The sequence below is a fragment of the Carcharodon carcharias genome, chromosome 10, assembly GCF_017639515.1.
Source record: "Carcharodon carcharias isolate sCarCar2 chromosome 10, sCarCar2.pri, whole genome shotgun sequence".
NCBI classification, from domain to species: domain Eukaryota; kingdom Metazoa; phylum Chordata; class Chondrichthyes; order Lamniformes; family Lamnidae; genus Carcharodon; species Carcharodon carcharias.
The window spans coordinates 166,118,855-166,145,618 of NC_054476.1; the positions used below are offsets into that span (position 1 = coordinate 166,118,855).

Consider the following 26,764-nt stretch of genomic DNA (forward strand, 5'->3'; position numbering starts at 1 on the left):
TGTTAGGATGGAAGGAAAAATATCTCTGTATCAAGTGCAAATTGTTTTTTTTAAGGTTCATTGCACATTGTACCATTTATCTATAATAAGGATATAAAAAAAACACATTATCTGTCAATTCTGGACAATCAGTAAATATTGAAACGCAGCATACTTGTCAATACACAGAAAGCTGATAAAAATGTTCCGTTATTTTGCACTATTATTATCATTATATCTGACAAACAATTCTGAATTAAGCATTCAATTGAAAAGCAACTTGCGAAAACACCAACCTGCCTCTCCAGTTCTTCTGCAAATGCATCAAGGTCAAGGTCCTTTAGTCGCTCAGGATTTTCCAAAATTTCTTCCAGTGCTCCAGCTGGGTTAGCATCCTCTGCTGATTCATCGTATTCGAGTGCATCCACAGCCATTTTCCTGGCCCACTCATAAGTTTCAGGGTGAACTCTAGAGCCATCCAGGACCTCAATGTAGGAATCAGTACTGCAGATATTACACAGGGCAAATGTTACATAAGTAGGTAAACATTGCTATGTGAGCAAAAGACAAATGGAAATCAATGTTCCTTGCTTGTCAAACTTTGGTTTGATTTATATACATATTATATATTACATATCATATATCCTACTCACTTTAAGAGCTTAAAAGTCAGCCAGAAAATTCGTTGAGTTTGGGGAAATTTGTTCAATAATGATTAACCAAACAATCTGTACAGGTAATTGGGCATGTATCTTGCCGATCAACATTACTCAGAATAGATAAATTACAATGATGTAACTGATAATAAAGTTTCATTCTTCCTTCAAACTCACAATGATTGAAAACTTTCCATCACTAATCTACAAAATATATGTTTATTTCCCACTACAAATTCTCTGCCAATACATAACACCAAGGCTATCACTCAGTTTGATTAAAATATTGAAGGGCATTATTGTGTGTTGTGATCACATCCTGCCCTGGTCATCATGGAGGATGGTGAATGTTTATCAGTAGCTATTATATAAGAAATCCTAAGTACATTTGACAACATGCCAACGATTAAAGGGGGACAACAGACTTAATTCAGGATTTGGCCAAATTATCACTCATTTGGATGATTGCTACCACCATTTTTTCCAAAAGGCAGGTAATACAAAAGAGCATTAATCACCAAGTCTGGGATGCACAGCAAAATATAATTCAATAAAAATATCATCCTAGAATTCAATACCCAAAATATAAATCTCAAAGAATAACATTTTTCAAGTTTTACAATTTTGAAATATTTTTTAAACTCACTCCAATTATGCTCCCCAAGGTGCATTATGAAGTAATAAACTCTAAAAGACAATGCCCATATCCAAAAAGATAAAAATGGATGGAAGGGAATACAATTTTTGTTTTAACGTCATAACAAATAATTCAGACATTATGGCAATGTGCAAGAGTTATTAGGTAGCTGGAGACCCCTGGCTCACTACAGTATTATAGACCTGGACAACTGCAATTGTCACATTACTGGAAAACTAGAAAGGATACACTCAACAGTGCACAAAATTTCACAAACTGTACTTCTGCATTATTAAAACTGACCTGTCCCCTAATGATGCAGTATCTATTTTAATAAATCCTGCACAATTGATGAAGACTTTTGGGCCCATATGGCACATCGTGACTAGCTGGGTCCTGTTTTCCAGGCGAGTGTTATTTTGTTTGAGGATCTGCATAATAAAATAATGATTCGCCTGTTGGTTAATAGTTCGTACAGAAGTCAAAAGCATAATCCTACTGCTGCTTACAGAATTAAGGTCTCAGTCTTCAAAATCAATGCAATTGTCTGGCTGTACATCTTTATGCATGTCTGTAGGTCAACCGATCTTTAGCGAACAAAGCATGCAAAATGCTATTAGTGATTGGGGTTTATTTGCTGGGTTTCTCGGTGCAATTCACTTTAAAAAAAACTTTCACAAGCTTTCAGTGGATATATAGCTATTTTAAATATTTCTTTTATGCTTCCCTTTCCCTTCAATGCACTTCAAACCTCGTCCCACCCACCAAATGTCGTGCTTAAGATAAAATTTTTAATAGTGCGGATTTACAATATGGAACCAGCCACACCTTTCTGATGTTAGCAGTACTACAGTGCCTATTACAATTGACAAGAACATGACCAAAATGATTCAGCCCTAATCAGCAGTCTTCAGTTTACATTCCTACCTTCTGCAGGTGCGATCCTTTACGAGGTCCTAGACCACAGACATACTGAACCAGTGCCTGAGTATGTGGATGGGTTATTGCTCTGTTTACGTCCACACCTACTTCATTCACTCGATTTATAAACTCACAGTAAAGTGCATTCAATAATTCTTCTTTTATTACTTGTTCCTGAGGGGTAGAAAAAAAAATGAACCATGCAAGAAAGCACTTTAAAGCCTCTTTCAATTTAAGTCAGGTTAGAGTGAGCTGAGGGTGGCATGATCCACACAAATGTTTCTCTCTCAGTATCTGAGAGAAAAGTTATACGTAACTTGGGTACTTAACTCCAAAACTGCTGAATCTTTAACATTAGAGACAATGATTAAATTGCATCATAATCAGCCTTATAAAATTAACAGCAATTTTTCACACTCACCCACCTTTCTGACAGCATAACAAGTATACAACAGATGTGCTCCAACATAACAGCTTAAATTGAAGAGTGTAAGTGTCAAGTTGTATGAGGACTTGCCAAACATCACCTGTTTTACATTAGTGCACAAAATCAAGATCTACTTCCTTAAATCTATTACACACAAATACTTTTCAGTATTTTCCATTTTTAAAAAGTTGAGTATAAATGTGAAAAATAAAATGACAAGATAGATTACCTGCAATGGATGGAATTTGAGACAAACAATGTCTTCATCTGAACTGCAAACTTGAGCAAACTCTACAAGTGGATCCTGTACCCGACGAGCCAATGATACTGCTTGACGAAGCAATGGTGGATAATCCCTAAAATCATTCTGGTGTACAAGAGAACCAAGTTAAAGAAAGCGTTTTTGTTGAGAATACAAATCCTTCTACTTTATTTCAGCCTTTTGATCTCAATAAATCACAACTGAGAGACATTCCCAGCCCTCTGCCAATGCCTTTCTTCAGTAGGTTGCTCGGAGACCCACAGGAACAAAGCATTACAAATATCCCTCAGATTCATTTCTCCCTGAGGGGCATGTGGCCATTTCTTCACACAAACATCAGTACTGTGGAAATCAGGGACTTAGCCAGAAAAAGGGAAGGGAGAAGAAAAAGGATGACAAATTGTGTTCCAAGAATGTGCCACAGATTTTAAATTGAAGTTAATATTAATGTAATTTAATTTTGAACCACAAGAATAGATCTGTGCTGAGAATACTTGTATACTAATTTAAATTTCAGATGCAACAGGTGCACAATATGCTTCCAGTACTTATAGGTACAATATATATCGTGTGTATTTGGCTTAATTTTCTTCAAAAACAACAAATAACTTTTTCAAATACAGTAGCCTACATTTATTGAATTACCTGGAAAAACTCAAGTGCTAAGGAAGTTTTTCCAGGTAATTCTGTTTTTGTTTTGGATTTCCAGCATCCGCAGTTTTTTTGTTTTTAGCCTACATTTATTTACAATTTACGAACTTAGACATTAAAATTCAATGTAGAAAATGACTTTTATTGCAATTTTCTAATTTTATACAGTTTGTGATTTACTATTCTTGGGCCAACTGGGACCTCTTCACGTTTTGTAATTAATAATCCACAATGATTCTTATACTTGGCATTGTGATTTCTGAAAAGATTTAATTGTATCAGTATTCTGGTTTAAGCACTAAAACTTACTATTTTGTTACAAAATTAGTGTTGTAAGGTTCTAAGTCTAACATAAGTATATTGATGTGATTATTACCAAAAGGATTTAAAAAATTTATTAAAATATTACAACATTGTCTCATCTATAGGTCACTAATTGATCGCCCAAACTGAACTATTACCCCAGTTATACTCAATGACACCAAGTGATCAACCAGTCGGGGGCACTCTTTGATTTAGAAGACCTGAAGTTCGAGTTTTCCTCTCTGCTCAACATGCAGTAGCTGTGGACTGACTAACTTTGCTAACTGAAGCTAATCTAGCTCTTGCGATAGACTCAGACTTCCTGGGAAGCAAATGAAAGCTCAACCATTTCGGTTACTTGACTGCCTAGTGACAAATTATTTTGGTTTTTTTGGTCTGAAATGTTAACTTCGGTGAGATATACAACAAAGGGCAGCTCTTTAATGACAGTTCAAGCATACGGCTTGTAAACACAAGCAGGAAAGAAAAAAGAGAGAGAGAACTTATGACATTCTGTGAATGAGAAAATTCATGAGGCTTGGGTAGCAGCACCAACTTAAGGATACAAAAGTCAGTACAGAAAAAGCTTGCATTCCAATGATCGTGCTGTGTACTCCTAGCCAACAAGTTTAGTTACTTCAATTGTGATGCTCATATTTACATATTTCTTACCTCGGACTTTTTACTATTCATGTAGAGAAGAGCTAACTCATTGTCCACCAGCTGCACTCCGATGGGTGACATTTGATGCTCCTGCTCTAATTCATGCACTATTCGTTTTATGTCCTCTACAACCATAAGTGCATCCCTAGCAAGAAAAATACCTAAATATTAAATATCTGGTGTATGGTGTGCATGTCCTGTCCAAAACATTACTTCTTGCAACATGCTTGTGTGGCAATATTAATAATCGCAATGTCTATATAAACATTTATAAAATAATGGACATGGGAATGATAGCCAGACTGTAACCAATATTTAAACAAAAATAACTGGAAAAACTCAGCAGGTCTGGCAGCATCTGCGGAGAGGAGCACAGTTAATGTTTCGAGTCCGAATGACCCTTCAACAGAACTAAGTAAAAATAGAAGAGAGGTGAAATATAAGCTGGTTTAAGGGGGGTGGGACAAGTGGAGCTGGATAGAGGGTCAGTGATAGGTGGAGATAACCAAAAGATGTCACAGACAATAGGACAAAGAGGTGTTGAAGGTGGTGATATTATCTAAGGAATGTGCTAACTAAGGGTAGAAAGCAGGACAAGCAAGGCACAGATAGTCTTAGTGGGGGTGGGGTGGGGTGAAGGAATCGAAAAAGGCTAAAAGGTAGAGGTAAAACAATGGATGGAAATACATTTTAAAATAATGGAAATAGGTGGGAAAAGAAAAATCTATATAAATTATTGGGAAAAAAGGGGGGATCAGAAAGGGGGTGGAGATGGAGGAGAAGAGATCATGATGTAAAATTGTTGAACTCAATATTCAGTCCGGAAGGCTGTACAGTGCCTAGTCGGAAGATGAGGTGCTGTTCCTCCAGTTTGCGTTGAGCTTCACTGGAACAATGCAGCAGGCCAAGGGCGGATATGTGGGCATGAGAGCAGGGTGGAGTGTTAAAATGGTGAGCGACAGGGAGGTCTGCGTAATGCTTGTGGACAGACCGAAGATGTTCTGCAAAGTGGTCACTCAGTCTGCGTTTGGTCTCTCCAATGTAGAGGAAACCACATTGGGAGCAGCGAATGCTGTAGACTAAATTGAGGGAAATGCAAGTGAAAGGCTGCTTCATTTGAAAGGAGTGTTTGGGCCCTTGGACGGTGAGGAGGGGAAGTAAAGGGGCAGGTGTTGCACCTTCTGCAGTTGCATGGGAAGGTGCCGTGGGAGGGGGTTGAGGTGTAGGGGGTGATGGAGGAGTGGACCAGGGTGTCCCGGAGGGAAGGATCCCTGCAGAATGCTGCCGGGGTGGTGAAGGGAAGATGTGTTTGGTGGTGGCATCATGCTGGAGTAGGCGGAAATGGCGGAGGATGATCTTTTGAATACGGAGGCTGGTGGGCTGATAAGCGAGGACAAGGGGGACCCTATCATGGTTCTGGGAGAGAGAGGAAGGTGTGAGGGCAGATGCGCGGGAGATGGGCCGGACACGGTTGAGGGCCCTGTCAACCACCATAGTTATCTCCACCTATCAATGGCCCTCTATCCAGCTCTACTTGTCCCACCCCCCTTAAATCAGCTTATATTTCACCCTTCTTCTATTTTTACCAAGTTTTGTTGAAGGGTCATTCGGACTCGAAACGTTAACTGTGTTCCTCTCCGCAGATGCTGCCAGACCTGCTGAGTTTTTCCAGGTATTTTTGTTTTTGTTTTGGATTTCCAGCATCCGCAGTTTTTTGCTTTTATATTATGTAACCAATACTTCTTTGATCATGTAACTACAGATGGCCAGGATGACTTATTCATAGATTTGTCTCCTACCTAGAAAATGATTGGGTTTTCCCAAGATACCCTATCAACTTATAGTAACCTATTTGGTAAGAAACAGTAGCATGTGTGCTCAACAAGTTAGAGTACATATTTACTGCAGCACACAACTGTCTCAAATTAAGTAGAAATATTTTCACTGATGCACAGTAGATACAATAGTTTTAATATACAAACAAAATATAAAAATTGTATTTTGTTTTGGCAAACATCCTTGCAGTTGCTACAAATTAGGATCTCAACCGTAAAAGTGCTTTTTGCTTCGCAATAATTCTTATACCTGGCACCGGTGATTTCTGAATAGATTTTATGGCATTAGTGTTAGGGTTTAAGCACTAAAACCTGCTATTTTGTTACAAAATTAATATTGTAAGATACTAAGTCTAACATAAACATATTGATGATTGTTACCAAATAAGATTTAAAAAAAATTAAAAATGCAACATTTCCTCATCTCTAGATCACTAATTCATCAACCAAAATTGAAGTTTTTTTGTTGTTGCTATGTTGTCGAAGTCCCCTTAACCACTAGGTGTTTACAGCAATGTGTTGTTGTACATGGAACTTGACCTTACTTATTAACCCCAAAGGTGGAATTCTTTGCACTTCCTTCACTCTGACAAAAAGACAACTAAGTGCCAAGGTATGTATCAGGTGAAATTGGGCTTTTGACTGAAAGCAAAAGCAAGCTTTAAAACAGGTAAATCAAAAAAGGGGGCTGTTCAGATCTTAAATACAGCTACGCTGTTAGCGTACCAGCAAGCTGTTCTGAAATGTTTAAAAAACAGTCTAGCTTAGCTATTTATTAAATGAACAAATTAGTTCCTTACCTATTTTCTCCACCCACAGCCACAACATGAGGCTTCTTATTTAGAAGAAACTTTTTCAAAGTTTCAATATCATGTGCCTGTGGACAGAAGATATAGAATTGAGCTGCTGTAATTCAATTCACTTTTCTTCATGTCTATTTCTCTTGAATTATGCAAACTATTAGTTTGGCAATAATGGAGCAGAAATATTAAAAGCTAAACAGCAGAGTATGGTAAATGCCAAATTCTAAAAGCAACGGCAAAATGCAAAATAAAAACAGAAAATACTGGGAAGGCACAGGTCAGCCAGCACCTGTAAAGAAAACTGTTCCAGTACAGCTACAATATTGGCATTTACATGGCAATGTGGAAAATGTACACAAAAAGCAGGACGAATCCAACCTGGCCATCAGTCTACTCTCTTCCATCAGTAAAGTGATGGAAGGGGTCATCAACAGTGCTATCAAGTGGTACTTGCTTGGCAATAACCTGCTCACTGACAGTTGGGGTTCTGCCAGAGTCACTCAGCTGCTGACCTCATTACAGCCTTCGTTCAAATATGGACAAAAAAGCTGAACTCCCAAGGTGAGGTGAGGTGAGAGTGAGAGTAACTGCCCTTGACATCAAGGCTGCATTTGACCGAGTGTGGCATCAAGGAGCCCTAGCAAAACTGGAGTCAATGGGAATCGGGGGAAAAACTCTCCGCTGGTTGGAGTCATACCTAGCACAAAGGGAAGTGGTTGTGGTTGTTAAGGGCCAATCATCTCAGTTCCAAGACATTATTGCAGGAGCTCTTCATGGTAGTGTCCTCAGTCCAACCACCTTCAGCTGCTTTAGCAATGACCTTCCTTTCATCATAAGATCAGAAGTGGGGATGTTCACCGATAATTGCACAATGTTCAGCACCTCAGATATTGAAGCAGTCCACGTCCAAATGCAGCAAGATCTGGACAATATCCAGGCTTGGGCTGACAAGTGACAAGTAACATTCATGCCACACAAGTGCCAGGCAATGACCATCTGCAACAAGAAAGAATCCAACTATCCCCCCATGACATTCAATGGCACTACCATAACTGAATCCCGCATTATCAATATCCTGGGGGTTTACCATTGACCAGAAACTGAACTGGACTAGCTACATAAATACTGTGGCTATAAGAGCAGGTCAGAGGCTAGGAATCGTGCAGTGAGTAGCTCACCTCCTGACTCTCCAAAGCCTGTCCAACACTTACAAGACACAAGTCAAGAGTGTGATGGAATGCTCTCCACTTGCCTGGATGAGTGCCACTCCAACAACACTCCAACTTGCCACTGTCCAGGACAAAGCAGCCCGCTAGATTGGCACTCCTTCCCCAAACATTCATTCCCTCCACCTCTGAGAAACAGTGGCAGAAGTGTGTACCATCTACAAGATGCACTGCAACAATTCATCGAGGCTCCTTAGGCTGCACCTTCCAAACCCACTACCACTACCATCTAGAAGGACAAGGGCAGCAGACACATGTGAACATCACCACCTGCAAGTTCCTCTCCAAGCCACTCGCCATTCTGACTTGGAAATATGTCGCCGGGTCAAAATCCTGGAACTCCCTTCCTCACAGCACCGTGGGTGTACCTACAGCGGTTCAAGAAGGTGGCTCACCATCACCTTCTCAAAAGCAATTGGGGATGGGCAACAAATGCTGGTCTTGCCAGTGACACCAACATCCCATGAATGAAAAAAAATTCAAGCAGACACTAAATTAACTCTACTGCATAACGTAACCAAAATGGCTTAGTCTGTTCCAGAGGAAAGAAAGGTAGCCAAAGCAACTCATTGTGAGGGAACAATGTTGCTTTGTGTCAAATTAAACTGCAACCTTTAATTATCATTGTGGTTATTAAATAGCAACAGCTTTAAATAAAAGACCTTCAGCCCATCTAGCCCACCTATGTATGTATACTCGTGATGCATTCCTAATAAGCACCAAATTCCATTTGTTGATAGTGGCTAGGCTATTAAAACTCCCAAGATCTCACTCCTGCTCCAATACCTCAGTATCTTCCTATTTAGCACCTAATTCATATCAACCTTGCCTCTGCCTAATCACACTACCTTAGATTCCTTGTATTAAACTGAATCTGCCATTTTTCTGTCCACTAATCAAGCTTGTCAAGGTCTTTGTAAATTTATGCACATTGAAATTTGTCATTTGCTACTGCTCCCAATTTGATGTCATCTGCAAATTTGGACACAATTCCTTCCTTAAATCATGAAAGTTATAAACAATAGTAGCCCCCCAACAGTAGTTAGTGTAGACTTAAACACCACCACCACAGTCACTATCCACATGCTTGAAGAATTGTGTACAGGATATTTCAATGGTGGAAAACAAATTTATTACCTTTTTCTCTCTCTCTTCTTCTCGCCAAGCATTCCTTCGCTTCAAGAAATAAGGCAGACGTAGGAAATCTGTCACTTCACCCTCTCCATTAACAAGCGAGCAGAAGACCGGTGTATCCCTAGCAAAAAGAAACATTATATAAAACATTACTAAATTATATTTTTGATGAAGCTACACACAAAAAGCCTATTCCAAATGTAACTTTCTCACTATGTAGATTTATGTTTATGTTCCCAAATTAATTAAATTAATTTATAAGACTTTTTGGAGTCTACTGAAATCCGTTGAAAATCAAGCTATTGCTCGTGTGTCAGACTGGGGAGAAGAGACGCAGCAGGAGTGGTCTGATAATATCAGTGAGCATCAGTTCACTTTAAGGAAAGGGGATTCAGGTGTACCTTCACCGTGTGGTCTTTACTAGTTGTATGCACAAAGCAGCTTTGGATTAAAGGTTGGCTTTACATCCTTCAAATAGACAAATATAAACTGTCTCTAGATTCCAGAATTAGATTTTAAAGCACATCATGAATCAAGACTGCACAACTGTTATGCCCTTGATCAGCCATTTCTTCACTTTTAAGCTGAAAAGTGGTTTGGAAAATACCAAAAACTCTCAACTCAAATTACCACTGGGGAGCAACAATATTTCAGATAGACCTACTAACTAATATGGTGGAGACACATAATATGCAAGGTTGAAGTACATTCTACGACATTGTACAGAAAAATAACCTTACCTCCCTCCAAAGACACAAGTTTATTCAGTATTTTAATAGCTTACTGAATCAACGAACGTACTTAACTGAATCTTTTAGCAGACTCCATTCCCTTAACCAAAATATCTAAATGAAGTGTACAAGTGTGGCAAAGTCCATTTAAAATGTTTTACCTGTGCTGTGTATCTATGCTGCATGTACTTCAGTTTAGGAATACATATGGTTCAGACTGAAATATTGAAGGAAACTACAGTAATTTGTAAATTTGCTATGTTTCTCAATAAAATGAATTGACTGTAGAAGTGTGTTGAACCACCAGCACATTAGTTTACACCATTCTTCTATGCAGTGCATTAATAAAAAATGGGTAATACTTTTGCTAAGGAGCTAATATTCATACCACAAGCTCCACAAGTACTTTTGCCTGAAAACATAATTGGTATTTTCCATATTTCTCTCAGCATAAACAATTGTTCACTGGAACATGTTAAAATGAAAATAAATGTTTTCTTGCACACATACCTTTCTCCCGAAAATGCCAAACCTAGCACTCGAACTCCTTTACCCTGATTTTCCTCCATAAAGTCATCATCGTCTTCTTCATTCTGCTGGTCCGGTCGATAAGGTGCGACTTTCAGCCAGTTGTAAAGTTTTCGGCTACAACACTATTAAAACGATAGAAGATTAGCATTTTTAAATAAAGAAGGTAACAAGACACAAAACTCAGATCGTCACATGACTATCAGTTGGTCAACTGATTAAGCCGAGTTGATGTTCAAACATTTAAATTCATTCATAAAATTTGTTTTTCTATTTGGAAGGGCTATTTGTGTATTTTTATGAACTTAAAGCATCCAATAAAGCATCTGCATCAACCTTTTCATTTTTGGGCTCCACCCCTTTTTATGCCTCGAGTGAGACTGATAATTTACTAACAATTTAAACTGAAATGTGGGCAGTTTTGAGCTATGGATGCAGGGTGCTTTTAGAAATTCGCTGATTGTGGCCAAATTCATTTTATGCAGAATCATTGACTTTTTCGGCCTGGTCCAGACTCAAATTTAAAAAGGTCCCAGAAGTGAAGGAACAGTGCTTGAATTTTCATTATTCAGATCCCCTACTTTAAAACATATATTTTTAAAATTCCATTTTCCTTTGGAACACTCTCGAGTCTCCATCAGATCTACATACATTTCCATCACTGCTAATACAAGAGAAGGCCACTTTTGGGATGGCACTTGAGTAGGCGGTGTCTACATGAACCCCAAAATGCGTGAAAAGCACTTGGAAATGCGTGACATTTGTGATAGATTTTTTTTACTATATATTTCATTAACTAACCAACATTGAAAAAACACTATGCCAACGTCAAAGAATGCCAATTAAGATTTGAAGTAAGGCATTTTGCAGGTTTTTTTTTAAGCTATGCATGTAAGTAGATGCTGCTCTTCTGGATTTTACCACTCCTGTCTCTCTTCCTGTGAAGAGACTAAAATAATCAAAACATTTAACAGGATAAAGATGATGTATTTTGAGGTCTAGTGCGGATCAATACACGCTTGATGCGGAAATACCAGAGTGCAAGAGAAAATAGTTAAACATAGCAAAATTATTGGGGAGATGGAAGCCACTACAAATCCTAAATATAGAGCATGATCCTGTCCTAAAATGCATAACATCCACAGCGGAAACTATAACTTTTCATTAAATACCTTGCAAAGATAGTCCCTCGTCTCAATCAGCAACTTGTTTTTCAACTCCTTGCCCATCTGTGGGTAGAGGAACTGGTTCAATGCTCGTTCAATTGCCATGCTGCGCTGTCTGTTCCACTCTTGCACTTGATGGCTGAATTCATCACGGTAATAAAATTGCTTGATTTCATCAAAATAAGTCTGGTCATTTCCGTAACTAAAAGGTGGGAAGTAAAATCAAACTCATTAACCGGTAAGATATCACACTGCATACCATGAATACCAAGGAAAGTTTCTCTGATTAAGCTTCAAAAGCAGGGGCAATCTGGAGCACATTAAATCATTGGCTGGCTTTACAGAGGTAGGAATACAGCGAGCCAGAAAATATTTCTAGGCTTAGTTTAACAAAACTCTCATAATGCTACTAAAACCCCCAGGAAGCACCTAACTTTTTGTTTGCATGTGTTTGTTCATGGAATGCGAGTACATTGGCAAGGCCAACATTTTGTTGCCTATCCCTAATTGCCCTTGAGAAACTGGTGCTGAGCCGCAGCCTTGAACTGCTGTAGTCAGGATGGTTTGGAGGGGAACTTGCAGGTGATGGTGTTCCTATGTCTGTTGCCCATGTCCTTCTAGGTGATAGAAGTCATGGATTTAGAAGGCCCCATTGAAGGAGGCTGGGCAAGTTGCTGCAGCGCATCTTGTAGATGGTACACACTGCTGACACTATATGCTTGTGGCGGAGGGAGTGAACATTTAAGTAAATTGGATACAGTCAGGTTCCTCAGGTACCTTGCAAAGTAGCACACTTCATCTGTTAGCTTAGACACAAAGGGACAGAATTTATCCAGGCAAGCAGAGGTAGATTTGAGCGCATCCCCCTAAAAGTGATGTCGTATCTGATCCTGACATCATCCCATCCGTTACAGGTTTCACCAGTATATAAGGACATGAAAAACAGGAGTAGTGGCTCATTCGTCCCCTCAAGTCTACTCCACCAATCAATAGACCATGGCTGATCTGACTGTGGCCTCAACCTCACTTTCCTCCACTTGGTGAGGGCACAGTAGGGAAAGCTTCTTCAGTGAAACTGACGGGCTGGGAAGGTTTTGATCCGTGAAACTGATGAGCTTCAGCAATGGCCAGTGACAGGTTGTTGTTCATAGTATTTCTTCTCGGAAAGGGTATGATCACTGCTTGACAGATGATTGTCAACTTCTTGGACTTCATTATTTCCAGTTGCTCTTTACTGCCAGCCTTTACCATGGCATGAGCACAGCTTATGCAGCTCCACATTGAACCTCTGCTGAGGGATGAGAAGAAAAGCAATACCACCACCACCAACAGGAGGAACACTAACAGCAGTACTTGCTGCCTTCGCCTCAGCTACATACCCTTCCATAGGGCAGAGGGGATGGATACAGAAATCCAACTGGAAGGAGTTGAGACCATTACTCCGCACCCCCCAACAAAGGGTCTACAGGCAGAGAATCGGCTCTCTTGAGATGTCTGACTGCCAGTGAATCTGGAGACCCAGGTTCTCATGGCAGATCGCTACGGGCAGTTGTAGTCTTCTGGAACGAGACCTCCTTCCCAGTGGCCTCTCGCAAGGTTGTGTGCTCTCTTCTCCTGCAAGGAGGGAAAGCAGAGGTGCGAGCTCACCTCGCTACAGCCCCTCAAATTCTGTTTTAAGTAAGAGAGACACACCTGGGGGTAGCCTTACCAGGTCTCCTCTCTGTTCCTGTGGTTGCTGCAGCCTCAAAAATTCAATTGCTAGTGAGCCACTGTTGCCATTGTCATGGTCCCTTTAATTAGAAAACCTTCCTCTGACAGATTCAGCACGTCATCCTGCCTGCTCTCCACAATTGTCCAAGGAAGCGTGGTTAAGCGGGGTGGGGGCAGGGTGCAGGATGCTCATGCCTTGGCTCAGTTATAGTGCCTCTGCAAAGCCCAACCAATTGTCAACTGGTTCCTGATCTGCAAATGATCCCGCTGTTTGGCCAGTAACTCAGCTGGGGTAATTTCACCCAAAGTGTCAGTAGAGTATCCAACAGGGCAGTAATCAGCTAACTCAGACCAGAAATTGAACTTGGTCTGTACTGCTCAATTACTGCTAATGGGAAACCCATATTTCCAAATCACTCTACAATTGCACTGCTTTGCTAACACTAAGGAGCTTGTGTAACTAGTAGGGACATATTGGATAGAAAGAAGTAGGAGAATCAAGCTAAATGAGATTAGAATTGCAGCACTCCCCTCTTTACTCTATGGGTCTGAGTTGTCCCCATTTTGTTGACTTATACTTACTTGCTCTCTACCAAGCCTATTAGTATTGTTGTATATAAATTTAAATACAATAAAATAATAAAAATAATTGAAGAAACTTTGTCTTTATTAAACACCTATTCAATTTTTAACTGAAATCCTGTACCTTCAATTTTTGTTACATTACACTGAAACATTGATCAAATTAAGCTATGTTCCTCCTTCCATCTTATGATGTTCCCATCAACTTTTTGACCTGGTTGGTCAATTGAAGTTTTGATTCACAAAAATTCTGTGAATTTCTGACAGGCTGAAGAAAAATATTGCTCTATAGTACAGAACTAAGTTTGCGTCCTAAAGAATACTTTGGTCATCCATTTCCATGCCACCGTTCATTATTTCAAAGCCCTATCTTTAAGTTTTTGCAGCGGGGAGAAGGTAGAGATGGAGAAAGAGGAGGAAATTCTATCATCAAGGAAAATATTCACTAAGAAATGACATCCGAGATCAAATCACCCAAACGTTAGATTTGTTATTTCAACCTGGACAAAAAGTGCATTAATTAGCAGAAACCTTTGGAAACATTTTATGTAATAAATGCCAATTTATATTTGCAAGCATCAATCCCACTGTTTCACTTAACAAAGCCAGCCTACCGCCTTCGCAACACGTACCATGAGAACTTTAATTTGCTGTTGTGATAACTCACCCCTCAACTCCTTTCATATCAATACAGATGTCAATTGTTAGCAAACCATCATCTTCAGCAAGGCACATCTTCAGGAACTGATCATCTCTTAATTCTTTGACTGGCTTGTTCTTTGCATATTTGAACGAATAAGCAAAATGCGCTTCATCAATATCCTACAACCACAAAAATAGGCTCAGCGTTAGAATCTCATGATACTGTAAGTTCTTATTTACAATATTTATCCTGTAGATACCTTTTTTTGGGAATATAAAAGTTGAAAAATATTTGACTTAATCATCCTATTTGCCTCATTTATTTTAAACACCTGTACAGGATTCTGACATATTACATATCCAACTCTCCAAAGGACTATTATTTAGAACTGCCACCTTTCAGGTTGTACATAAAAATCATAAAATGGTCGCAGCACAGAAATGGACCAATTGGCTCGTCATGTCTTTGCCGATTCTCTGCAAGAACAACTCGACTAGTTCCATGATGGCTGTGGCTTTGAATGTTTATCGTACAGGTAACACTTCACATTACGAAAATGTTTTTCATTTACCCTAATAACACCACAAATTTCAGCATTTAGTCATTAACAGTATCTCAAAGGAGCAGGTAATCATTCAAGTGCTATAACAGAATGTGGGAACACAGTATTACGAGGCTGGGAGCTTGATGGGGTATGCATGCGAATTTGGGAATCTGGGTGCAGGAGGGAGTCTCTGCCAAATTTTTCTCAAGCTATAATTTAGATTAGCAGTCAGACTGACTTCAAACATAAAAACTGAAAACTAGTTAAGGAGCCTAGTTAACAGAAACGGACTGGCAGTAATGCTTATCTGTCAATCAATTGAAAGTGAATAGGTGTTAATCACTGCAGCAAGAAACTGACTTAGCAGTTGCAACTTGGGTGTGTCATCAGCTCTCCATAAAAGAAGACAGTTTTAACTATTGCAGAGTTTGCCTAGGCCTGAGTGTGGTGAGGGTATGAATGATAACTTGGGAATCTGATGCAGAGGAAGGAGGGATATACTTGCATTGGAAGCAGTGCAGAGAAAATTCACTAGGCTGATTCCCGAGATGAAGGGACTATCTCATGAAGAAAGGTTGAGCAGGTTGGGCCTATATTCACTGGAATTCAGAAGAATGAGAGGCGATCTTATTGAAACGTATAAGATTCTGAGGGGCGTTGACAGGATGGATGAGCGATGTTTCCTCTTGTGGTGGAATCTATAACTGGGGGGAAAGGTTAAAAATAAGAGTCACCCATTTAAGAAGTTGAGGAAGGGCTATTGGGGGGGACAGGGAGGAAAGTGGAATTAAGGCCACAAAGAGCCATGATGTTGTCGAATGGTGGAGAAGGCTCAACGTCTTACAAAATACAAAATAAGGCTAGATGCATATTTTAATTGTAGAAATCAATTCTCCTCTGTTGTTATTGCTCAATGTTTAGGCTAATTCTGTTTTAACTCATGATGAGCTAACATGGATGTCACAGTCTCAGGTGTGGGGCAGCCATGAGTGTAGCCAATTAATAATGCCCAAACTCACAACAAAAACTTGTTGATTACATTAGCTTCCTCAACTTGACATGGTGAAAACCTTTCTTGACTTCCAAACATGCATCCATTTTCAGGTTCTGCATATTACCTTTTTGCCTTTCTTTGTGGGAGTAATATTAATCTTGGCTCTCTCTTGGAAGGTCTGTCTTACAACTTGCTTGACCAATGGTTCTCGGGCAATCTGCATGGCCACCATGTATCGAGAACCTTCCAGAACAGCCTCAGGAGTTGGAAATTGACTGAAATATGCATACAAACGTTATCAGACTGATGCAGATGGCTAACTTCATATTTGTAAAAGTCATATTCAAAGTTCACGGTTTTAATTTAGTGAAAATACTCATGTTTTTATTCAAGTTTTGAAACAGTATGTTAAACCTTAAAAGGTGGCTGACATAGCTTTTAAGTGCTAAGATATAGTTCTAAAAAACATCGAGTACTGTAAAGATCTAAAAGCTAATATGAACTCGAAGCAGTATATGTGCCAGTTTTGCTGCTAACCTGCAGACATAATCTTTTGCCAGTTCTAGAGGTTCAGCAGGGAACTGTTCTGTCTCATGTCTCTGGTAACTGTCTCGCAGGTTCTCACCAAACTGCTCAGGCGTCAGACCAAACTTCTTTGCAAGCCCATCTATAAAACAGGTGTTTAGAAAGCCAGCAAAATGCATTAGTAAGTCGTGCACTCTATATTTTCTATTGCCACAATCATTTCTGTCCTGTGATTCAATTTAGACTAATTGATCTCATGATATTTCAAATAAGGAGTTATGATCAAATGTAGCCTTCAGTTATTGTAGAATTAGAAGCCAGGAACAACTGGACCAAGATTTGCAGATATCATTCCTTCCCTACTTGAATGTCATACCATTCTATCCTGATTTCTATATTTCCATTATAAATTACTATGTCCACATTGATAACAAGAAATGCTTATAGGGTGCCTTTAATGTAATAAAAATTTTCAAGGTGCTTCACAGCAGCATTATTAAACAAATTTTGACACCAAGCCAGATTAAGGAGATATTAGGGCAGATGATCAAAAGCTTGGCCAATGAGGTAGGTTTTGAACATCTCAAAGGTAGAAGGTAAAAGGCTGCCAATGGTGGAGCAATTAAAATTAGGGATATGCCAGAGGCCAGAATTGGAGGGAAGCAGATATCCAAGAGTGTTGCAAGGCAGGTTATAGAAATAGGGAGGGGAGAGGCCATGAAGGGATTTCAAAACAAGGAAGAGTGTTTAAAAACTGAGGCATTGCTGAACCGGGAGCTGATGTAGGTCAATGAGCAAGGGCGCTTGGTGTGAGTTGGCACATGGACAGCAGAGTTTTGGATGACATCAAGTTTATGGAAGGCGAAAGATATGAGGCTGACAAGGAGTGTGTCGGAATAGTCAAATATAGAGGAAACAAAGGCATGGATGAGGGATTCAACAGTAGATAAGATGAAGCAGGGTCAGAGTCAGGCAACATTGTGGAAGTAGTAATAGGTGTTCTTGGCACAGGTACATGATCAGAAGTTCATTTCAGGATCAAATATGACACCCAGGTTGCAAAATGTCTGGTTCAGTCTCAGGCAAGTGACAAAGAGAGGGATGGAATCCGTGCAAGGAGTGAAAACAATGGCTTTGGTATTTCGAATATTTATTTGGAGGAAATTTCTGCTCATCTAGTACTGGATGTTGGATAAGCAATCTGACAATTCAGGCACTGGAAGGGCCAAGTGAGGTGAGGTAGAGTTGGGTATTGTCAGCATACATATGGAAACTGATTATTTTTTGGATGATTTCATTGAAGGACAGCACGTATTTGAGAAATACCATGGATAGATCTTTGTGGGGGACAATAGGGAGGCAGAAGCAGGAAGAAAAACTATTACGAATGATTCTGGCTATGACTAGATGGATAAAAAAGTAACCAGGAAGTGCAGTCACACCCAGCTGGATGACAGTGGAGAGGCGTTGAAGGAAGATGGTGTGCGCAACCGTGTCGAAGGCTGCAGACTGGTCAAAAAGGACTAGGAGTCACATAGGGTGTCACTATTGCTAATGTTTCATGCTGCAACTATACCTTGCCCACTAAAGAAGTTGCAACATCACCACTGACAAGATTGTTTTTACAGCATTGGCAAACTTACATTGGCAGCTTCCACTATGAATGTGGACATAGGAAGTTAGAGTGGAGAACAAATATGCGTGTGCGGAAATAAAATTTTAAATAAATTACAGACTATATGATCACTAAATCAAATGTATAGTCAAATACTGGAATTTAAATTTTATCCCACCGACTTCAGTGTGCGCAGTAATTGCCTGAAGGGCCAGAATCTAATAAGCATGCGTTTGCTTTAAATGTCGATCAATATTCAGCTTTCCCCACATTTTTCACTGACGCCACCAATTATGCCAGGTCCCAGCTGTTTTCCTAATGTACACCTTCAGTGATCTATTGTGTAACTATACACTGAATCCATTGGTAAGATGGCAAACAAAAAATGCTTCTGGCATTTGTATTATGGGGTTAAGGCAAATTCATGGGCCAACGTAAAGCTCTGCACGCTGCAACTTAACTTCTAGTGGACTGCTGGTTGACTGAATTATGAAACTCAATTTGCAACCAAATTTAGCCCCACATTTCTAAGTAGTACTTAAAATTTAAATGATACAGGATCGATTTTATCCAAATCTAGTATTATGATCATGGATCGTACATATTTTGCTTGCATAAGGGATGAATAAATAATAAGTATCAAGCAAAAGTTACAATAATGCTGACAATGCTAAAACAGGACCAGCACGGCATAGCTGTATTAAAAGGCATATTTCATTTTTACTTCACTGTCAGTCTCTCCCCCACGACTGAAAAAATTGACCTCAGGTGACTGATAATCTGAATTCATTTAGGGGTTTGGTTACAACCAGATTAATCATGTTGGAAGGTTGAGGCAACAACTTATTGTGCACAGACTGCACCTAGAAACTGTCAGAGGAAATTCTTATTTAGTAACAAAATGTTGCCCTCTAATTCCCTTTAATATTGGTTAGTTTAAAAAGAAAAACACATTTTGGCTCGTTATTAAAAATGATCCCAGGTAAAAATCCAGGTTACTGTTATGGATCTGAGGCACATAAGCTCTAACTCTTTACCTAGACCAGCAGTCTGGCAGATAGTATACATGTCTCTGCGAGAAGCCTGCTTAAGTTCTGGCCCATGACGTTCATCATCTTCAATCTCTTCATCCCGCTCTCCTAAAAAAGTATGATAAATAGCAATAAGTAGTCCAATTAAGTGGACAAAATGGTCACTAACATCAATACTAAAGTTACTGTAAACAGAATAAGATTACGGTAGAATGTTATCACTGATGCTTAGTATTTTCCCAAAATCAAACCATGCTTTCTATTCTTTACCATCTGACTTTCAGGTAGTTGGGAACATTTCAGAAAATTCGTGTCAGGTTTCTATTTTTTCTACTGTTTATCATCAAAACCTACATGTTTGTCACTGCATGGAACTTTTTCTCACAAAGGCAAAAACTGGACATTTAAAAATTTGTCCTCCCAAACAGCTCCTGTTTATGTTGGTTTGCAAGTCATCAACTGTTATATAAATTAACAGCATCTTTACAGTTAGAATGATATACAGTAGCAGGTTTATATATATATTAGCAAGGAATAAACAGGCTAGTAATATGGAACCCTGAAACTAAGCATTCATTCAGACTCGTACAACAGGAGATAGGACTGATAAACAAGCTGAGCAGAAAAGAGGGGAGGAGCAAAAAGCTTAGCTGGCCCAGAGAAAACTGAGGCTAGAGAGTCTTGCACTTTCTCAGCCCACTGTTTTCCTCTACAGCAAATACCACACAGACTGCCATGCCAGAGTGGGGCTCCTGAGTTACACCAGGTGACGCTGAACAGTGCACCACCATGGCATAAACTATCATCTTTCGAGGCAGAAAGCTGCCACTGATCACATATTACTCGTGTCCTTATAAGGTTCTCACAATGTAATAAAATCCCAGGTGCTATTACAAAAATTTTCAAATAGGAGATTGCCCAGGAGAACATTCACGGAAAGTGAAAGGTAACGGGCGGGATTTTCTGCAACTGCCCGCCACTGGGATCTTCCAGTCCCACCGCAAGTCAATGGGCTTCAGGCTGGGACGCTGCCTTGCCTGCAGTGGGTCCCATCCACAACGGGGCCGGAATATCCAGGCCAGTACTTACACGCGTTATATCTAGAACACACTTCCATCTTAGAAATACCTGAGCTCTTCCGACTAGGGGAGGGGAAGTGATCTTATATAAATTTGCCCTATTTGCACCTAATATTGCACTTTAGATTTCCATTGTATTACGATGTCAGTAGTATCCAAGATGTATTAGTATACAAAGGACGACAATGTTGGTGCAAATCAGTTATATCTCTCCAAGAGTTCCAGTTCTAACCTTAATCCCAACAGGTTAAGTAAAAATAAGTATTAAAATCTTTAACACTGAAACTTTGAGAGTTCTTTAAAAATACTATTTCCCGCAAGCCCCGAGGCCCTTGAAAACCTTACCTATAGCAACATTCCTTATTAAATGCTGTTCTATGTGCCAAGGTGTCAAGAAAATTATTTAATCTTCTAAAACAGGAAAAGATAGGAATGGAAAAATTTTCTGTCAAAATGGTGACATACTAACCTTCCTCTTCATCCTCTCCACCCTGCTGGTTCTTTTTGTACTTCTTTTTCCTTGGCTTTGATGCATTCTGCATTTTTGGAATATCACGACCATAATACAGCAGGAAGTGATTATACACGTCTCGCAACTCATCAGTCGACTGTACATCCTTCAGTCTACACAAATGAAAAGGAGAAATTTCTAAGACAAAGAAGCACTAAAGAAGGTTTTACATCAACAAGTGCAGAAAAAAGTAAAATTGTTTACAAATTTTCTGCATAGAATGAAAATAAATATCCCAAGTGAAAAAAATTCAAAAAGCTAAAAGAGCTTTGGCCTTTACCTGGGGTGGAATATGAAGGAAATGAAGCTTCAGTTAGATCTCACCTGGGGTACAGTGCTCAGTTCTTTAGACTTCCATGGTATTATGGTGTCATTAGTATCCAAGAGTAGAACAGATTCTCAAAGAAGATATGTTGGCTTTGGGAGGGGGTACAGTGCCGTTTCAATAGAATGACAGGTCTTAAAAGGTCTTAAATTATGAGTACAAGTTGTATAAACTCGGCTTTCCTTGAATAAAGAAGGTAAGAGGTTTTAAAAAATGATAAAAGGATTTGATATGGCAATGGAGAAAAGATTATATCTTCTGCTGGAGGAAATTTAGAGCAAGGTGATATAATTTTAAAATTAGAACCAGGCCATTCAGGAGTGAAATCAAGAAGCACCTCAATAATAGGGAGTAGAAAGCTGGAATACTGCAAATGACCAAACATCCACATACTTCTGTGGGAAAGTGTGTTCTGTATAACTCACTGCGTGAGAGACCGTGGGTTACAACTTGTACCTAATCATTCTCTGATACCAGAGTAAATTTCACAGAACGAGTCTCCAGTCACTCAATTCTACCAATTTTAAAACACAAGCTGTTTAGCAAATGCCACAACCATTTTATTTAACAATCCAACGTTTAACGGTTAAATGAAGCAGATAAAGGTTCTTTAAATTATAATTAACTTTGCAGAAAAAGAGATTTAAAATCTAATTTTCCATTTGATAACATCAGAAAATTACCTTTCAATGTCTGCTGTATCAAGTGCTCTAACTCCATCTGCCAATGGTTTATCTGGATCAGCAGAGATTTGTTCATATTGGTATGCCTGCATCTTTTGGAACAGTCGGGTAAGGTTTTCTTTTCGAGTCCTCAGCTGTGTCCACTGCAATAGACCATTGCAAAATGTGACTCAAGGGCTGCAGGAATATTTGTCAGTAACAAAAAAAAGGTTCCACCGGACCCAATATTTGTGCGGGCTTATGTGTGCACGGGTGGCGGAGTGAGGGAGAAAAAAACAACCAGATGGCCAGCTTATCTAAATTAGAATGCACACTGCATTTTCCAACTCAACTACATGTTGGCTCTTTCTCAACATGAAACCTGCACAATGTCAAAGTAATGGTACTTCAAATTACAATATGACCCAAGTTCTTGCAGTGCAACTGTGAACAGAATGTGAGGCATGGTATTCAACAGGCTAATACCCTTAATTTTCCTTTCTTTAAAATCTGCTTATTCGATGATGTAACTTTATTCTCCAGTTTCTACTCCTACAAAATACCAGTAGTGCCCTCTGTTGTGTGTAAAAGCCATTCTAAAATATTTTCTAAAACAAGGCATAAATCATCCTAACCAAAACCAATTTTTAGAAAAACACGCACTCTAATGGCTTCCGCACTTCAAAGGATATTGAGGTTTTCAAGGGATACAAGGCAGATTTCTAGGTTATAATGTCTCTGCCACTAGTTTAGCTATCTTAATGCTGATGCTTTGCACATTCAGGTAAAGTGACTTCAATTTTATTTTACTACTATTCCCTGCCTGGGCCTTACTCTCTGATGAATTGTCACCGTTAAACTCTCTGTCCCTTCTTGTCCCATTCAGCTTGTCTTTACCTACATCTATATATTTTTCTATTTCTTCAACTTTTAACTTTGGACTTCTAAATTTTCCTTCACCTGAACCCTCCCCATTCTACTCTGACCATATTTGCTGATGCACTCATATGTTTGTATGCACTGCTACACTGTGGTTACCACTATCGTATCACTATCCTACACTACTGCCTTTTGTTCTCGTTAACTTTCCAAATCTTCCCTTGTGAACCCTACCCCAGTCCCCACTATTTAGTTTAAAGACCTCTCTCTGCAACGCTAGTTATGTGACTTGTGAGGACTCAGGTGAAGACTGTCCCAAAAGTACAGCTCCCTCGTTCCCCAGTACAGACGCCAGTGCCCCATGAATTGAAACCTATTTCTCCCACACCAATCTTCAAGCCACACATTCAAATCTCTGATCTTATTTACCCTCTACCGACTTGCTCATGACTCAGGTCATAATCCAGATATTACTACCTTTGTAGTTTTGCTTGTTATGCCTAATATGAGAAAGTACAAATACAAGGAAAGACTTGAAAAATTGGACGTTTTATAGTTAGAACAGATTCTGGGGAGTATGATAGAGATGTTTAAAATTATGGAAGGTTGGGATTGGGCAGATAGAAACAGACTGTTTTCAGTAGTTGAGAGATCGAGAGGAGAGGCCATAGGTACAAAACTAAATCTGAGAGATGTAGAACAGAAAGCAAGAGAAATGTCTTTAGACAGTTAAATCTCAAACTGCAGAATTTGCTTCCAGGATTGATGGCTGAGGCACAAACTTTGTCAACATTCAAGATTAAATTGGAAAAAGATTTACAGGAAGAGAGAGTGAATAAATGGTTTTAGGATTATCCACTTGAATGGTCCTTTTCCATATTTTAACTCATATGCGTTATGCGTACCAATCCATTGCCTATGTTACAGCCCTCATTGTAGGTAGTACATATTCCTTCATTATTTTCACAAAAAAGTCACTCGTTTGAGTTAGAGAACTTGTACACCAGTTAAATGAGAAGATGGTGGTACAGAATTTTCACACAATTCTAAATGTCTTAATAGTTGATATACATACACTTAGTAGCCTCCCAGATTTGCTTTGGTCAAGTAAAACTGTTGGCCAGGGAACAAAAACCCCAAATGACAATATCAAGAACAGGACTGTTCTTCAAACTGAATGATATTCATTCAAACCACTACAGCAAACCGATCACGGTGGTGGGAGTTCCTGAGAAATGTTTTCTCCTTGTGTACCTGATTAATGGTTTGGATTAATGAAACGTGTATAGATATAACCTTTCTTAGCCACTACATAACCACCAATTAGAATATATTTTCCTTTCAATGAAAATTATTTCCTAAAATGTAATTTTTTTGTAAAAGGAACGCAGTTGTTTCAAACTTTGACTCCCCCTACCTTCTCATCCCATTGCCAGACCTTCCACAGGTCGTTGATGTTCAGTTCTGGCTCCACATACTCCTTTCTGTAGAATGCAATGAAAGGCACCTAATAAAGGAAACATATGTTAATAACATATATAAAGAAAATGTCCACATTAAGAACAGCTTCTTTCATAAGCTATTTTAAGAAACAGCTTGAACAGCTGTTAACTAGGGTCACATCAGTGCTTTTAGCCTACCATCCCAAATATGCAGTACGGTATATGTTTGACCCTAATCCAACCTAGAATTCAGCAACCATCTTTAATGAGGTGATACTCACTAATTGAATTCACACCTGCGTTTTTCTATTTTAGTTCTAACAATCTTTTGCTTAAAAACATCAAATGAATAATGCTCAACAACAACTTGCATTTAATTAGGTCCTTTAAGACAGCAAAACATCCCAAGGTACTTCACACAAGTGTTATTGAACAAAATTGGACATATAGTCACATAAAGAGATATCAGGACAGGTGACCAAACACTTAGTCAAAGAGGTAGGTTTAAGGAATAGAGGGGGAGAAGTTTAGTGGGGGAATTCCTGAGCAGAGGGCCTAGTCAGCTGAACGCATGGCTGCCAACGATAGTGAGATTAAAATCAGGTACACACAAGATGCCAGAATTAGGGGAGCACAAAGCTCTCAAAGGCTCATCAGGCTGGAGGAGGTTACGGAGATAAGGAGAGGGTAGGTCATGGAGGAATTTGAAAGATGATGAGAACTTTAAAATCGAGGCATTGCCAGACTGGGAGCCAATGTAGGTAAGTACAGATGTAAATGGGAATTGGTGCAAGTAAGATATGGGTGGCAGAATTTTGGATAAGCAAAAGTTTGTATAGGTGGGAAGCTGACCAGGACAGCATTGGAATAGTAAAGTCTAGAGGTAACAAAGCATGGATGAGGATTTCAGCAGTGGTTGAGCTGAGTCAGAGGCATATTTAGGCAACGTACATTGGGAGATAGGAGGAGATCTTGGTAATGCTGCAGATATTAGAGCAGAAACTCAATTCAGGGTCACATCCAGTAACAAGGTTTTGAACAGACTGGTTCAGCTTCAGCCAGTTGTCAGTGAGATGGGCAGAATTGGTAGGCAGGGAAGGAGTTGTGGCATGGACAAATGACAATGACTTCTGCCTTCCCATTTATTGGAGGAAATTTCTGCTCATTGGATACTGGACACCAGACAAGTGTTGTGGCACTTCAGAGACAGTTGAGGGGTCAGGAGAGGTGGTGGTGAGATAGAGCTGAGTGTTCTCAGCGTACATATGGAATCTGACATTCCGTGTTTGGATGAGGTTATCAAGGAGCAGCATATTGATGAGAAATAGGAAGGGACCAAGGGTAGACCCCTAGTGGACAGCAGAGGTAAATGTGCAGGCCTGGGAGGAGAAGCTCTTGCAGACGATTCTTTAGCTAGCACAGGATAGGTAAGAACCTGATAAGAGCAATCCCACCCAGTTAGATGTTGGAGGAAAGGATCTGGAGTATGATATAGTTAATTGTGTGCAAGGCTACAGACAGGTCGAGAAGAGATGGTTTACCACGATTACATTTGTGACTTTGAGAAGGGCCATTTTAGCACTTTTGGAAGGCGGGCGTTGGGGGGGGGGTGGGGGGGAGCAGAAATTCGACTGAGGGGCTAACTGCAGAAAGGGTGGTCATATATTTAAAGACCTGAAAGGTAGGAAGGAGCTGGGGCAATAGTTGCAAGCAAAGAAGGGTTATGGGTGGGTTCCTTGAGAGGGTGATGACAATGGATTTGAAAGGGAGGGACAGCGTGCCTGAAGAGAGGGTGTCAGAAAGGGAAGATAGGTGGTCTGCAATTTGATGGCAACAGGGTTATGGTAGCAACAGGTGAGTTTCAAGAGCAAGAAGAACTTGGAGAGATCATGAGGGGAGATAGGAGAAAATCTAAAGAAAGATGCAAGATAGGGGTGGGCAACCTTCGAAGTTTGGTCTGGTGGACCAGGGGAAGGGAGCTTGACAAAGACAGCTGGACAGGTGGTCTCAATCTTGCTGTTAAAAATCCATGAGCTCCTTACACTTGTTATCATACATGAGGATGAAGAGGGTAAGGGAAGGTTTCAGAAGACAACTTGTAGTTGAGGAGAGAAGCTGGAAGTTAATCTTTGCACTCCAAGCTGAGCAGTTTTGACAAAGCAAAGCAGGTGTTGATAATGCTACGTGGCCATCACCAGATCCAGTGTTGAATGGTTAAAGCAATTGTTCATGTCTGCGTCTAAGGCAGTGGAGATGAGGGTGATACCAGGGAAAGCGTCCAGAGTGAGTGAGGGAATAAT

General features: G+C 39.7%; 1 protein-coding gene across 1 annotated transcript in view; it reads right to left on the minus strand.

The window, feature by feature from the left end:
- Window positions 1-26,764, minus strand: part of supt6h (SPT6 homolog, histone chaperone and transcription elongation factor) — an 81,725-nt gene that overhangs the window by 21,572 nt on the left and 33,389 nt on the right. Inside the window, exons 10-25 of the mRNA XM_041197132.1 lie at window positions 24,440-24,529; window positions 22,165-22,307; window positions 21,115-21,269; window positions 19,573-19,674; window positions 16,933-17,062; window positions 16,520-16,670; window positions 14,882-15,036; window positions 11,929-12,124; window positions 10,739-10,881; window positions 9,501-9,618; window positions 7,135-7,211; window positions 4,509-4,644; window positions 2,850-2,987; window positions 2,200-2,367; window positions 1,576-1,703; window positions 276-483 (exon numbers count right to left, since the gene is read on the minus strand). Coding sequence (XP_041053066.1) covers window positions 276-483; window positions 1,576-1,703; window positions 2,200-2,367; window positions 2,850-2,987; window positions 4,509-4,644; window positions 7,135-7,211; window positions 9,501-9,618; window positions 10,739-10,881; window positions 11,929-12,124; window positions 14,882-15,036; window positions 16,520-16,670; window positions 16,933-17,062; window positions 19,573-19,674; window positions 21,115-21,269; window positions 22,165-22,307; window positions 24,440-24,529 — 2,238 coding nt within the window. The remainder of the gene's footprint in view (window positions 1-275; window positions 484-1,575; window positions 1,704-2,199; window positions 2,368-2,849; window positions 2,988-4,508; window positions 4,645-7,134; window positions 7,212-9,500; window positions 9,619-10,738; window positions 10,882-11,928; window positions 12,125-14,881; window positions 15,037-16,519; window positions 16,671-16,932; window positions 17,063-19,572; window positions 19,675-21,114; window positions 21,270-22,164; window positions 22,308-24,439; window positions 24,530-26,764) is intronic.